We start from the raw sequence: 12744 nt of genomic DNA on the forward strand, positions 1-12744 counted from the left end.
GGCAGGTGACGTGGCAAGTGGACAATCCACAACTTGTGGCAGGTGACGTGGCCAATCCAGAACTTGTGGCAGGTGGCGTGGCCAGGTGATGTGGCAGATGACGTGGCAAGTGGACAATCCACAACTTGTGGCAGGTGACATGGCCAGGTGACGTGGCAAGTGGACAATCCACAACTTGTGGCAGGTGACGTGGCCAGGTGACGTGGCAGATGACGTGGCAAGTGGACAATTCACAACTTGTGGCAAGTGGACAATCCGCAGCTTGTGGCAGGTAATGTGGCAAGTGACACACTAAATACACGTACACTGCTGCTCTCTCAGCTGCTACTCACTCTGGTCTCACAAAATGGCTGAAATGGTTAAATAATACTGTTTTTTGAGCTTAGGGAGGGTCTTATGATGTTTCTTAACTAAACGCTTATAAACGCAAACGCGGTAAAACGCCGCAAAATTCGCTGCAAAAACAGGCGTTTTAAACGCCTGTTTTTGTGTGTGAAAACGTGTGTTTAGATGAGTTTGCATCTGCGTCTCGTGTGCATGGGGCCTAACCATTATCATTAACCACTTGCGGACCAGCCGCCTCAGTTTTACTGCGACAACATGGCTCGGCTGGGCGAAACAACGATATGTTAGGTCGCTTCGCCCTGTGGCCACTAGGGGCACGTGCCCGCTGCTTGCCCCCGGAGCGGATGTGAGGGCCCGGCGGGCGCGATGGCTGCGGGCACACGCGATCGCTCGTGACACAGCGAGAACCGGGAGCTGTGTGTGTGTGTAAACCTATAGGAACCTATATAGAAGACCAAAACCTAGCGCTAAGGAATAAAAGGTACAACTGCTCATGAAATGGGTCTTTTGGACAGGCAGTTGGAGGGGGTGGTGGTAAAAATGGGCAGCTGAGCTGGACGGGGCGGCAGTTCAAATGCCTCTGAATTTGTATCTCGCAGTCCTGCTTATCAATCTCATCCATTGAGTTCAGTGTGGTTTTGGAGAGTTAAATCAGGTGGTGAGGTGAAAATATAACACCTCCTCACGGCTTGTCAAATGTCCTCTGAAAAGCACTGCGACTGGAAGGAGAGAGACCGCAAATACAAAAAAGATGGCTCCCTGGCCTACTGCAATATCCCATGTAACGTTTATTAATAGTAAACTTCATAAAATGTACTGGCAAAGCATGCATTATTGTCAGGATATCAGGCTGCTACTCCATAGTGAGGTAGTTCATCAGATGTAGAGTGCTCCCAAGCGAAGTAGAACTCCAACTGGGATCCCACCTGACCAACGAGTTTCGAGGGCTGAACCCTCTTCTTCAGGGCAAAAGTTTGTTATGAAGAAGGGTTCAGCCCTCGAAATGCATTTGCAAGCTTGGATCCCGGTTGTAGTTCTCTTTTTGCTTGGAAGCATGCTGAATCTGACGAACTACGTCGCTACGGAGTAGTATCCCGATATGCTGACATCACTACATGGTTTGATATTGCTGGAAGCCCTTGAGGCGTTTTAGTTTGCATTTGTCGCGCCATACAAGTTACTCACTCACTCACTGGAAGCAGAGAACCTCAGATTGGTACAGTCACTCACTGGAAGCAGAGAACCTCAGATTGGTACAGTGGGGATTTCTGAAGAACAATTGTCGGGCTTCCAGGATTTGCAGCATGCAAGTGCTGACCCAGGAAGAACTTGGCCAAGCAGAGTGAAGATAGAACATCAGAATGTCTCCTAGGCAATGCTTTCCTGCCAGATCACCCCCCCCCCCCCCCCTATACCGATCAGCTCCTCAGGCCCTCTCCTTCCAGATCTTGCAGCTCTTCACATGGATATCTATTGCCTGCCTCAGTGCGTCTCAGAGAGGCGTGGAGGCCTTGAGGGCCAGATAGGGACAGCCTAAGGGCCCAATGGGGTTCTGGGGCTGCAGTTTGCCCAGGTCTGTGTTACATGAATACCAGGGTTACCAGTCAACTGGGTTAGGAAGCACAAGACATTTGTCCTAGGGAGACATGAAGTATACGGGGCCATGGAGACCGATATTCATGCTAGGTAGTCCCAGTGATTCTCCAAACATGCACCATCAGCTTTGATTGGGTAAGGTCGTTTCTGTGAAAGTGATCCCTTTCCAGCATGGAACTCTGAGCTCTAAGGGTGCTTAACCTGCGGCCCTCCAGCTTTTGCAGAACTACAAGTCCCATCATACCTCTGCCTTTGGGAGTCATGCTTGTAAATGTCAGCCTTGCAATGCATCATGGGACTTGTAGTTTTGCAACAGCTGGAGGGCCACAGGTTGAGCACCCCATGGTTTTAATAGATGTCAATGTCTGCCGTGATTTGTGGTGGGAAGCCCCTGTTGCCGTATTGTCTTCTCCTGTATATTTCTACCATCTTACTCTCCTCTTTCTCTGTCTCTCCAGCAACCGTGACCTCACCTGTTTGCAACATTGACCAAGTGAACCTGCTCCCTCCCTCGAGAGGCTCTCCAGTTAAATCCAGCGGCATCATCAAAAATGAAGACGTGGCTCCTATGGAGCTGACCGGAGATCAGAGAGCTTCACCTCTGTACAAAGTACGTGTCTGCTTTCCCCCGGCAAATATTTGGAATAGACTCGATTTTTGGCAGAATTTTTAAGTAGATAACTTATCGCTGCACCAAACGAATCTAATACAGAACAAGCCTAGGAAGAATGGGCAAGGATATACAGCGGAACCTCGAATTGCGGTTAACGAGCATTTTCGCAATACGAGCGCTGTGTTTTAAAAAATCCTTACTCTGTTTGCGAGTGTTGTCTCTCAAAACAAGCGGGATTCAAGCCAAAATGGTGTGCAGTACCGTGCTTGGTCTGGGGGGGGGGGGGGGGCGCTGGAGCCATTCAGAAATGCTTGGGAAAACTCAAATACTCAATTCCTGATCCTTTCTGAGGTTTTCTGAGTTCAGCCGAGCTGTCCTTTCCGAGAGTTTCCGAGGCTTTCCGGCGCCCCCCCCCCCCCCCATCTCTGGCCACATGCGGTATTGCATGCTATTGAAGTCAATGCGGAACAAATTATCTTAGTCTCCATTGACTTCTATGGGGAAACTCACTTTGATATGCGAGTGCTTTGGATTACGGGCATTCTCCTGGAACAGATTATTCTCGTAATCCGAGGTTCCACTGTATACAGTAGATGCATGTCTTATTGAAATTGGTTACAGCCATTTGGCTGTTTGCAAAGCCATAGATTTGGACATAAAGTAGAACTTTTATCTATAAGGCCCCTTTCACACTGAGGAGTTTTTTTTAGGCGGTTTAGCGCTAAAAATAGCGCCTAAATACCGCCTGAAAAACTCCTTTCCTGCAGTCTCAATGTGAAAGCCCGAGGGCTTTCACACTGAGGTGATGCGCTGGTGGGACCGCTCAAAGTCCTGCCAGCAGCATCTTTGGAGCGGTAAGAAGAGCAGTGAGTTTACCGCTCCTTCCCATTGAAAGCAATGGGCACCGCAGCAATACCGCCGGCAATGCACCTCTGCAGAGGCGCATTGCCGGCGGTATTAACCCTTTTTCGGCCGTTGGCGGGGGTTAATGCCGCACCGCTAGCGGCCAAATAAAGATGAGGGACCCCAGAAGAAGAGTATCTGGGCTTCTCTGTGAAAAAGCATTGCACAGAGCAGGTAAGTATGACATGTTTTTTTATTTTTTTTTAAAGTTTAAAAAAAAATGTAAGCGGTTGTATACCTGCTGCACCGCATACTAGCTCATTATGAAATACTTACCTTAGAACGAGACGTCGGACACTCACCTGGTCCACGCCGAGGGAGATAACATGTTGCCTTGGCGTGTCTTTTGGGTATCGCGGCTCCTGAGAGCCGGGCCTTAAGCCGAGAATCCCCTATGCGCATGCGCCGCTGCAGTCAGCGGCTCATTGCAAGGGAAATATCTCCTTACCTACAGGTAAGCTGCTGACTTTTTTAATAATCGGACACTTACCTGTACCAGGGTCCAGCGATGGGGGGGAACAAACCCCCGCTCATCTCCCCCCTCCTCTGCGCGGCTTCACAGTTGGGCACGTACTGCGCGAGCCGCGCTGCGGCTTGCCTGTAGGTAAACCTAAAAAAAAAAAAAAAGACTATACAACCGCTTTAATTTTTAGGGGGCCTGAGGTCGCTGCAGAACACACAAGGTTTTTTTATCTTCATGCATACAGTGCAGTGGTAAAAAACCTTGAGCCTTTAGAACAGTGATGGCGAACCTCGGCACCCCAGATGTTTTGGAACTACATTTCCCATGATGCTCAGGCAGTGTAGTTGAGCATCATGGGAAATGTAGTTCCAAAACATCTTGGGGTGCCAAGGTTCACCATCACTGCTTTAGAACTACTTTAATGTGGCCACAAAGATTAAGGCCATAGAAGCAAAAAAAAAATGTGATATTGCCCTCCCTATATTTAAAAAAAATAAGTTCAATAACCTAAAGGGTCCTTCATCTTTTGTCCACAGACATCCAACATTGCCGTGTCCGCTCAGCAAAACCTGGAGAATTCCTCTCCCAGTGGGTCCTTTTCACCCTCTGTGTCGCACCTTCCCACTGAGACTGACCAACAGACTCTGTTCACACAGGAGTCCCTTTCCACCATCCAGACACAAGACATTGCTCAGCCCAGCAATTTCCAAGCCTCTCCCAGCCATAACGAGGACGCCATCATGCAGCAGACAACATCATTTCAGTCAATGGAGGCCCAGCCGAGAGATACGCTGCAGTCTGATAGGGCGTTGGTCACGCTGTCTCAGATGGCTGAGGCTACACAACAGTCCCACGAGCCGGCATTACAAGAACAGGCTCAAACACTACAGCAACAGATCTCTACCGGTCTGTTTCCACCATCAAACAATGTTGGCCAGATGCAGAACACGATTCACCAGCTCCAGTCTGGCAGCTTCCAGTCCAATGTTTCCAACAACAACACCGACGTGGATTTGGTTCAGCAAGTCCTAGAGGCCCAGCAGCAGTTGTCTTGCGTGCTGTTTTCTGGTCAAGGCAGCAATGAAAACGAGCAATCGGCAATTGGACAAGTCCAAGAGCAGATCAACGCCGGGATATTTCAGCCCGTCGGTTCCATACAAAACCAAGCCGGTCAGGGGATGTTCTCCTCCTCTGACCAAGTACATAGCAGATCGGAGAATGTGCTTTCCGCGAGGTCTGACAGCCTTCTCCAACAGGCTAAAAACGCGATGTCAAGCCAGCAGCAAGCCATGGAAACCAACGCATCCCTTGTTATGGAGATGCAGCAAAGTATTCACCAGTCCCAAGGGTCCATTCAGTCTGACATTTTCCAAGCACAGAGCCCCAGCTCAGGAGCCATCCAGTCCCCTGTGTTCCAGCACCAGCAGGGAACCCATATGATGAGTGGACTCTCCGCCAGTGAAGAGATGCAGATGCAGTGCGATATGTTCTCCTCGCCGGGCGTTACTGGGAATGATGGTTCTGCAGGGCAGCAGCAAGTGTCGGCAACAAACTCCAATATGTTTCAGTCCTCCAGCTCAGCAGATGGCAACGGCACCTCTACTCAGCCAGAGCAGATGCAGAACAGCGTTTTCCCAAGTATGGTCCAAATGCAGCATGGCGGAGACGGCCAAAGCCAAGTGGACCTTTTTTCATCTGCAGAAGAGATGCTTGGAGTCCAGACAGGTGGGGGGCAACAGCAAGGAGCCGGGCTGTTCCAGCAAGCTGGAGACATGATGGGGCTTCAGACGGGCAACTTTTTGCAGCAGTCTCCCCACTCGCACAATCAACTTTACCACTCCCAGAACACGATAGGGGACAACCAGAGCATGGCGCAAGAAACGCAAGGATCTCTGTTCCACCCCCAGGCCTCAATGGTGCAACATCAGAACTCCACTTCTGCACAAGATCAGATCCAGTCTTCGCTTTACCACCTGCAAGGCACGATATCTGCTTCATCAGAGCAGCAACCCAACAATATGTTCTCCATGAGCTCCTTACAGAACAATCAAGTGCCTCAAGAGAAGCAGCTGTCTTTCTTCTCAAGCCAGAACTCTCTTCCTGAGCAGCAGTCGGCATTCCAGCAACAGACGCAACTGTCTCACATCCAAAACTCAATGTTAACCCAGGAACAGCAGCAGCAGTCTCAGCAGAACTTGTTCCAGGCCCAAAACCAACAGAACTCCCTCTTCCAGGCCACTCACTCCATGGTGGGTATGCAGAGCAGCCCTTCTCCCCATGAACAAAACCAAAACCTTCTTTTTAGTGCACAAAGTTCTATGGCCAACATGGCTTCACCTGAGCAACAGCAGAGCATGATGTTTAGCCAAAGCCAGGAGCCAATGACAACCCAGGATCAGCAGAACCAGGCCATGTTTCACTCGCAAAGTATGGAGTTTCAGGCCCAAAGTCCGGTCACCTCGCAGCACGAGCAGCAACAGGCACCCATGTTTCACAACTCCCCCCAACTTCAGCTGGTTCAGCCCTCCTCAACGTCTCAAGAGCAACAAGTGACGCTATTTATGTCCTCTGCCTCCATGTCTGCTCTGCAAAACAATATGAGTCAACAGGAACTCCAACAGACAAGCTTATTCCCTCAGTCTATCCAGGGAAGCACGCCTCCTCCTCAGCAGCAGAATTCTATGTTCCACAGTCCTGCAGGGGGCGCTATGAGCCAGATGCAGAGTGCATCAGCATCGTCTCCGCAAGCCACCGAAATGTTCCTGTTTGGGATTCAGAACAGTAAGTTGTTTTTCTTTTTTAAGGCATGTAGCTTAGTCTCCAATGGAAAAAAAGGGTATCCAAGAGGTGCTGGCGCTTTGATATGAGTTTAACCCCTTCAATACCGGGCTTTAAAACCCCCCTCCATACCGGGCCTATTCTGGCACTTCTCTCCTACATGTAAAAATCCTCATTCTTTTGCTAGAAATTTACTCAGAACCCCCAAACATTATATATATGTTTTTTTTAGCAGACACCCTAGGGAATAAAATGGCGGTCATTGCAACTTTTTATCTTGCACGGTATTTGCGCAATCATTTTTCAAACGCCTTTTTTTTTTTGGACAAAAAATGGTTTCCCGAATTAAAAAAGAACAAAACGGTAAAGTTGGCCCAATTTTTTTGTAAAATATGAAAGATGATGTTACGCCGAGTAAATAGATTGGATCATTTAATGGTAAACTCAGGCTTGTTATATACAGTTAGAAGCCCCAAGAAACAATGGCTTAACTCCACCCACAACATGACACAATGGGTGCTCAATACACATTCCTTTAGATAATGACATTCAGATAATCTACATGAACTAATTACTAGTCATTTACCCAGACGTTCTGACTCCGCGATAAGCTATTCTCACCTGATACACAATACACATTCCTTTGTAGACGTAATTGACATGCTAATCCACTAGAGCTGAAAAGTCAGCCATCTGACCTTTCAGACTGCCAACCCCCAACACATCTATCATCAATAGACTTTCACACAATGAAATATCTTGGGAGCCAGACTCAGTTAACACCTCAACAGTATGTGTCCCCACATGAATGAGTCACTCTCCTATTGACCTATTGACCTGTTGGGGTCAGAATTAACAACTTGTAATATTTCAAGATATCCTGCAATACATGAATTATCATTACTGTCCCATCTCATGTAATCCGAGATATCACCAGAAGGCAAGTGGTTAAAATCCTAAAAGGTGCAGGAATTGAAAAAAAAAATTGTCAGAAGTGATTCATGCTGATAGCAAAGGAAGGAGGCAGCAGACAGAAATGACACTTGGTGTTCTGGATTGAGACAAGTACACACTATAGAGGGATATGCCTTGTTCATATTTCATGTCTGAGGTTTACAACCACTTTAATTCAAAATGTACTCCAATGTCTTTGAACATTCCAGGTCTCTTCTAATTAAAATAAATTGACTAACAACTTTAACTCTATAGATGTCAGTCTAGTAATTCAATTACCATTTTCCATTCAGCTTGCGCTCAGCTTATCTCTGAAGCCTCGGGACAAATGCCCGACCAGATGATGGCGCTATCTCAGCCGGGGCAATCTCAAGGAGATGGGCAGTCTGTGACGTCACTTCTATCCCAGCAGAATTCCTCAATGGCGAACGATCAGAATATGGAGAAGATCAGCAATCTACTGGTGTCTCTCCACAACCAGGGGAACGGCATGTCTGGATCATACTAAATGGTAAACACGGGGGAGGGGCGCATCTTTCTGCTCTCTCCGGTGTCTTTTTTTATCAGTTTGATGAAGGTTATGACATTTATTAAGAAATGTTCAGAGCTCCTTCCATAGTAATAGGTGTCCATTATAGGCCAGTCTTACATACTCCTGCCCTACGTCAGTCATTCTTTCTCCAAACTTTCTCATATCCCCCAGAAAAGCCACCAGACTAGAGGTTATGTTGTCATTTTTTATAGGCTATTAAAAATATATATATATATATATATATATATATATATAATATATATATATATATATATATATATATATATATATATATATATATATATATATATATATATATATATAATTTAATAATAATTATTTTCCAATTAATATTATTATGCAGTATTTTATTCCACCAGTAGTTGGAGCTGTAGTCTTTTTCTTTACATTGTTAGCTATGTATTCTTTTCATCTGTGCAGAAGCTCAATCGGCCATTGGAGCCTCATCTTGTCCCCCATCAGACTCCCCAGTATGAAGTTTTAATCAAATAGACTCATAATGAAGCCTGATGCACACTATGGGGTAGAGTTACTAAGGCTGGAGCACTCAGAATCTGGTGCAGTTGTGCATGACAGCCAATCGGCTTCTAACCCCAGCTGGTTCAATTGAGCTTTGACAATAAAACCTGAAAGCTGATTGGTTACTATGCAGAATTTCTTTACCTTTTTATGCTTTCCTTGCTTTAAGTTAAACCGTGTTTAAGCATTGAATCCCCCCCCCCCCATACTTACCTGAGCCCTCATTCCATCCAGCACTCTGCCGTATCTGTAGCTTTTCTGTTCCCTCGCTTTGCTGGGGCACTGGGAGAAATCTGCTCCCGCTGCTGTAAATCAAAGCCAATGGGGACAGTGCCGAGTCCCACTGTCTGTGTCAATGTACGCAGCAGCATGGACACTGGACAAAGAGGAGGAGCCAGGAGCACCAGCAGGGGACCCGAGAAGAGGAGGTTCGGGGCAGCTCTGTGCAATCCCATTGCACAGAGCAGTTAAGTATAGAGATGTTTATTATATATAAAAAAAAAAGAAAAACTTTTCCAATCACTTTAAGTCCTGTTTCAAGCAGAATGGCCTGCAGCCTCTCCCAGTGTGTTTACATCCTGTCATCTCTAGGGGGTGCTGTTTGAAGACAAGTCATTGCTCTCTATTACATTTAATCTACAGACTGCGATACTTGAGGCCACGCCCACCGCCCCCCTTTTCCCACCACCCTTTTCCCACACCCCCCTTTCCCACCACCCTTTTCCCACGCCCCCCTTTTCCCACTACCTCCTTTTCCCCACCGCCTCTTTTCTTTCTTTTCCCCACCGCCTCTCTTCTTTTCTTTTCCCCTCCGCCTCCCTTTTCCCCTCCGCCTCCCTTTTCCCCTCCGCCTCTTTTTTTCCCACACCCCCCCTTTTTCCCTCCGCCTCCCTTTTTCCCTCCGCCTCCCTTTTTTCCCTCCGCCTCCCTTTTCCCCTCCGCCTCCCTTTTCCCCTCCGCCTCTTTTTTTTCCCACACCTCCCTTTTCCCCACCGCCTCTTTTCCCCACCGCCTTCTTCAGTTTTTTTTCCCCACCGCCTCTTTTCTTTTCCCCACCGCCTCTTTTCTTTTCCCCACCGCCTCCCTTTTCCCCACCGCCTCCTTCAGTTTTTTTTTTCCCCACCGCCTCTCTTCTTTCTTTTCCCCACTGCCTCTCTTCTTTCTTTTCCCCACCGCCCCCCTTTTCCCACCGCCTCTTTTCTTTTTTTTCCCCTCCGCCTCCCTCTTCCCCTCTGCCTCCCTTTTCCCCACCGCCTCTTTTTTCCCCACACCTCCCTTTTCCCCACCGCCTCCTTTAGTTTTTTTTTTCCCCCACCGCCTCTTTTCCCCACCGCCTCTTTTCTTTCTTTTCCCCACCGCCCCCCTTTTCCCACCGCCTCTTTTCTTTCTTTTCCCCACCGCCTCCCTTTTCCCCACCGCCTCCCTTTTCCCCACCGCCTCCCTTTTTCCTACACCCCCCTTTTCCCACACTGCCTTTTTTTTTCCCACACCTCCCTTTTCCCCACCACCTTTTTTTTTTCCCACGCCTCCCTTTTCCCCTCCACCGCCTCTTTTCTTTTCCCCTCCGCCTCTTTTCTTTTCCCCTCCGCCTCTTTTCTTTCTTTTCCCCTCCGCCTCTTTTCTTTCTTTTCCCCTCCGCCTCTTTTTTCTTTCTTTTCCCCTCCGCCTCTTTTCTTTCTTTTCCCCTCCGCCTCTTTTCTTTCTTTTCCCCTCCGCCTCTTTTCTTTCTTTTCCCCTCCGCCTCTTTTTTCTTTCTTTTTCCCCATCGCCTCTTTTTTCTTTCTTTTCCCCACCGCCTCTTTTTTCTTTCTTTTCCCCACCGCCTCTTTTTTCTTTCTTTTCCCCACCGCCTCTTTTTTCTTTCTTTTCCCCACCGCCTCTTTTTTCTTTCTTTTCCCCACCGCCTCTTTTTTCTTTCTTTTCCCCACCGCCTCTTTTTTCTTTCTTTCCCCACCGCCTCTTTTTTCTTTCTTTTCCCCACCGCCTCTTTTTTCTTTCTTTTCCCCACCGCCTCTTTTTTCTTTCTTTTCCCCACCGCCTCTTTTTTCTTTCTTTTCCCCACCGCCTCTTTTTTCTTTCTTTTCCCCTCCGCCTCTTTTTTCTTTCTTTTCCCCACCGCCTCTTTTTTCTTTCTTTTCCCCACCGCCTCTTTTTTCTTTCTTTTCCCCACCGCCTCTTTTTTCCCACACCCCCCTTTTCCCCACTGCCGCCTCCTTTTTTTTTTTTTTGTTACCAGTACATATAATGGTTTCTCTTTTTATTTCCTTTTAGATGCAGTGAAAAGGAGTTTCCAAACTGTTCAAACAAAACTGGATTGATTTGTCTATCCGCCACGGTCCAAGTAGAAAACGGTTCTTCGTGTCGTCCCCTCTGACCCGTCCTCGTCTCTCTTCAGTATTTTAGCGACCAAGACTCTCTATAGTTTTATTATGACATCATACTCCCGAAAGCCGTAAGCTCCGAGGCACTCAGCCGTTAGTTACCGCTTTCTTTCCTCAGTGGTAGTAATGTTTACCTCTTATTTCACCCCGTGTCCGCGTGGTTTTATGTAGGCGTGTAATGTATGTATATAGAAATTTGTACATAATATATAAATATATATATATTTTTCTCTTCTATTTTTTCCCCCCTGAAGGAATCCCATTTAATATCCCTTCTAAGAAACTGTGATAGCGCGCCCGTTGCATTAACCCGCCTCCTAACAGAGCAAGGCCGCAAAGTGTTAGCAAGCAAGGCAAGTCACCTCTTTTCTATGACAGGCACCCGAGATCAGGCTTTCGGTGCTCCGGGGTCCCGGGGTTGGGGACCCGTTTGGCAGTCAGACAAGATTTTCCGTGTCTTGTCATTTACCTAAAACGCATAGCATCTTTACAAAGCACCTTGCTGCATGTGGTTAACGGCCCTTCCCAGGTTAGGCAAAACAATGCTGCACTTAACCTGTCTTCTGTCGCCCCCTAGTGGGGGAGAACAGATGCAGCGACTTTTACTTTTTATTGAGCCATGTAGATAAATACTTCAGTTTTATCTTTTTCTATTTTGTAGCTGACCTCTTGTTTCCCCTCATCGCTCTTTTATGTGTGTCTGTGTGTAACCTTTAACCTCTCCTAATTGGAGACATCGGATCCGCGATTGGCTGCTACTGATCCTTCGGCTGGCAAGGCTGCAGATTGATTGCCCAACGCGCTCTGGGAGCCGACGAGTCGGAAGCAGCAAATCCCTGATTTCAGCGCTTTCAGTACCGATATGAAGGGAACTTTTTTTTTTTTTTTTTTTTTTTCAGTGAGGCCTGATCGCAGGCCGTTTTTTTTTTTTTTTTTTTGTAACAAGTTTTTAATCATGTAAGTTTTTTTAGATGTGTTTTTTTTTTCTGTTTTAGCGAATGTTTAATTTTCTCTTTTTTTTTTTCCTTGAAAGCTCTATTTTGTATTTAGGAAAACTGATATTTTGCTACATGTACTGAGCAAAGTGCGTTAGCAGAAGTATATAAATATATATATTAAGTATATAAAATGAGAAGAAGTTTATATATAAATATTATACATAAGATATTCTTTTCTTTTTTTTTTTTTGTGGCAGGTTTTGTCCGTCTTTGTCTCTGTAGCTCCTTTGTGAAGGGGTCAGGGAACAACTGGAAGTGCTGCTTTTAGCTGGGATGGGGATTTTGTGTAAAACGGTGGCCAGGTGAAGTGATTTTTTTTTTTTTTTTTTTTTTGCGCTGGTCCATCGCTGATTTTTTTTTTATCTCCGCATTTTTTTACATGTAGTTTAAAGGTCCACTAAACTCTAAAGAACGAAATCCTTCGTATGTAGGAGTTGCATTGGTCACTTGGACAGGAAGGAACAGACAGAAATTAAAACATTGTCACTTACTAACTCTGTGCCACTGTTGGAGAGATTTACCATCACTTCCTGTCTAGAAAGTGAAGGGAATTTCTAACCCAGCCGTTCTCAACCTGGGTTCCTCCAAAGGTTGCCAGGGGTGCCTTGAGCATTCATCAATTGGTACCTCTCAGATAAGTT

At 46.7% G+C, this 12744-nt stretch overlaps 1 protein-coding gene across 6 annotated transcripts in view; it reads left to right on the forward strand.

Moving 5' to 3' along the window:
• Window positions 1-11250, forward strand: part of NFAT5 (nuclear factor of activated T cells 5) — a 118651-nt gene extending 107401 nt beyond the window's left edge. For all 6 annotated transcript variants that reach the window (XM_040329530.1, XM_040329532.1, XM_040329531.1 and 3 more), the window contains 4 exons: window positions 2400-2551; window positions 4457-6701; window positions 7946-8163; window positions 10996-11250. In XM_040329530.1, the coding sequence (XP_040185464.1) occupies window positions 2400-2551; window positions 4457-6701; window positions 7946-8160 (2612 nt within the window). In that variant the 3' untranslated portion in view covers window positions 8161-8163; window positions 10996-11250. The remainder of the gene's footprint in view (window positions 1-2399; window positions 2552-4456; window positions 6702-7945; window positions 8164-10995) is intronic.
• The last annotated feature ends 1494 nt before the right edge of the window (window positions 11251-12744 follow it).

Source organism: Rana temporaria, chromosome 11 (assembly GCF_905171775.1).
Source record: "Rana temporaria chromosome 11, aRanTem1.1, whole genome shotgun sequence".
Lineage (NCBI taxonomy): Eukaryota > Metazoa > Chordata > Amphibia > Anura > Ranidae > Rana > Rana temporaria.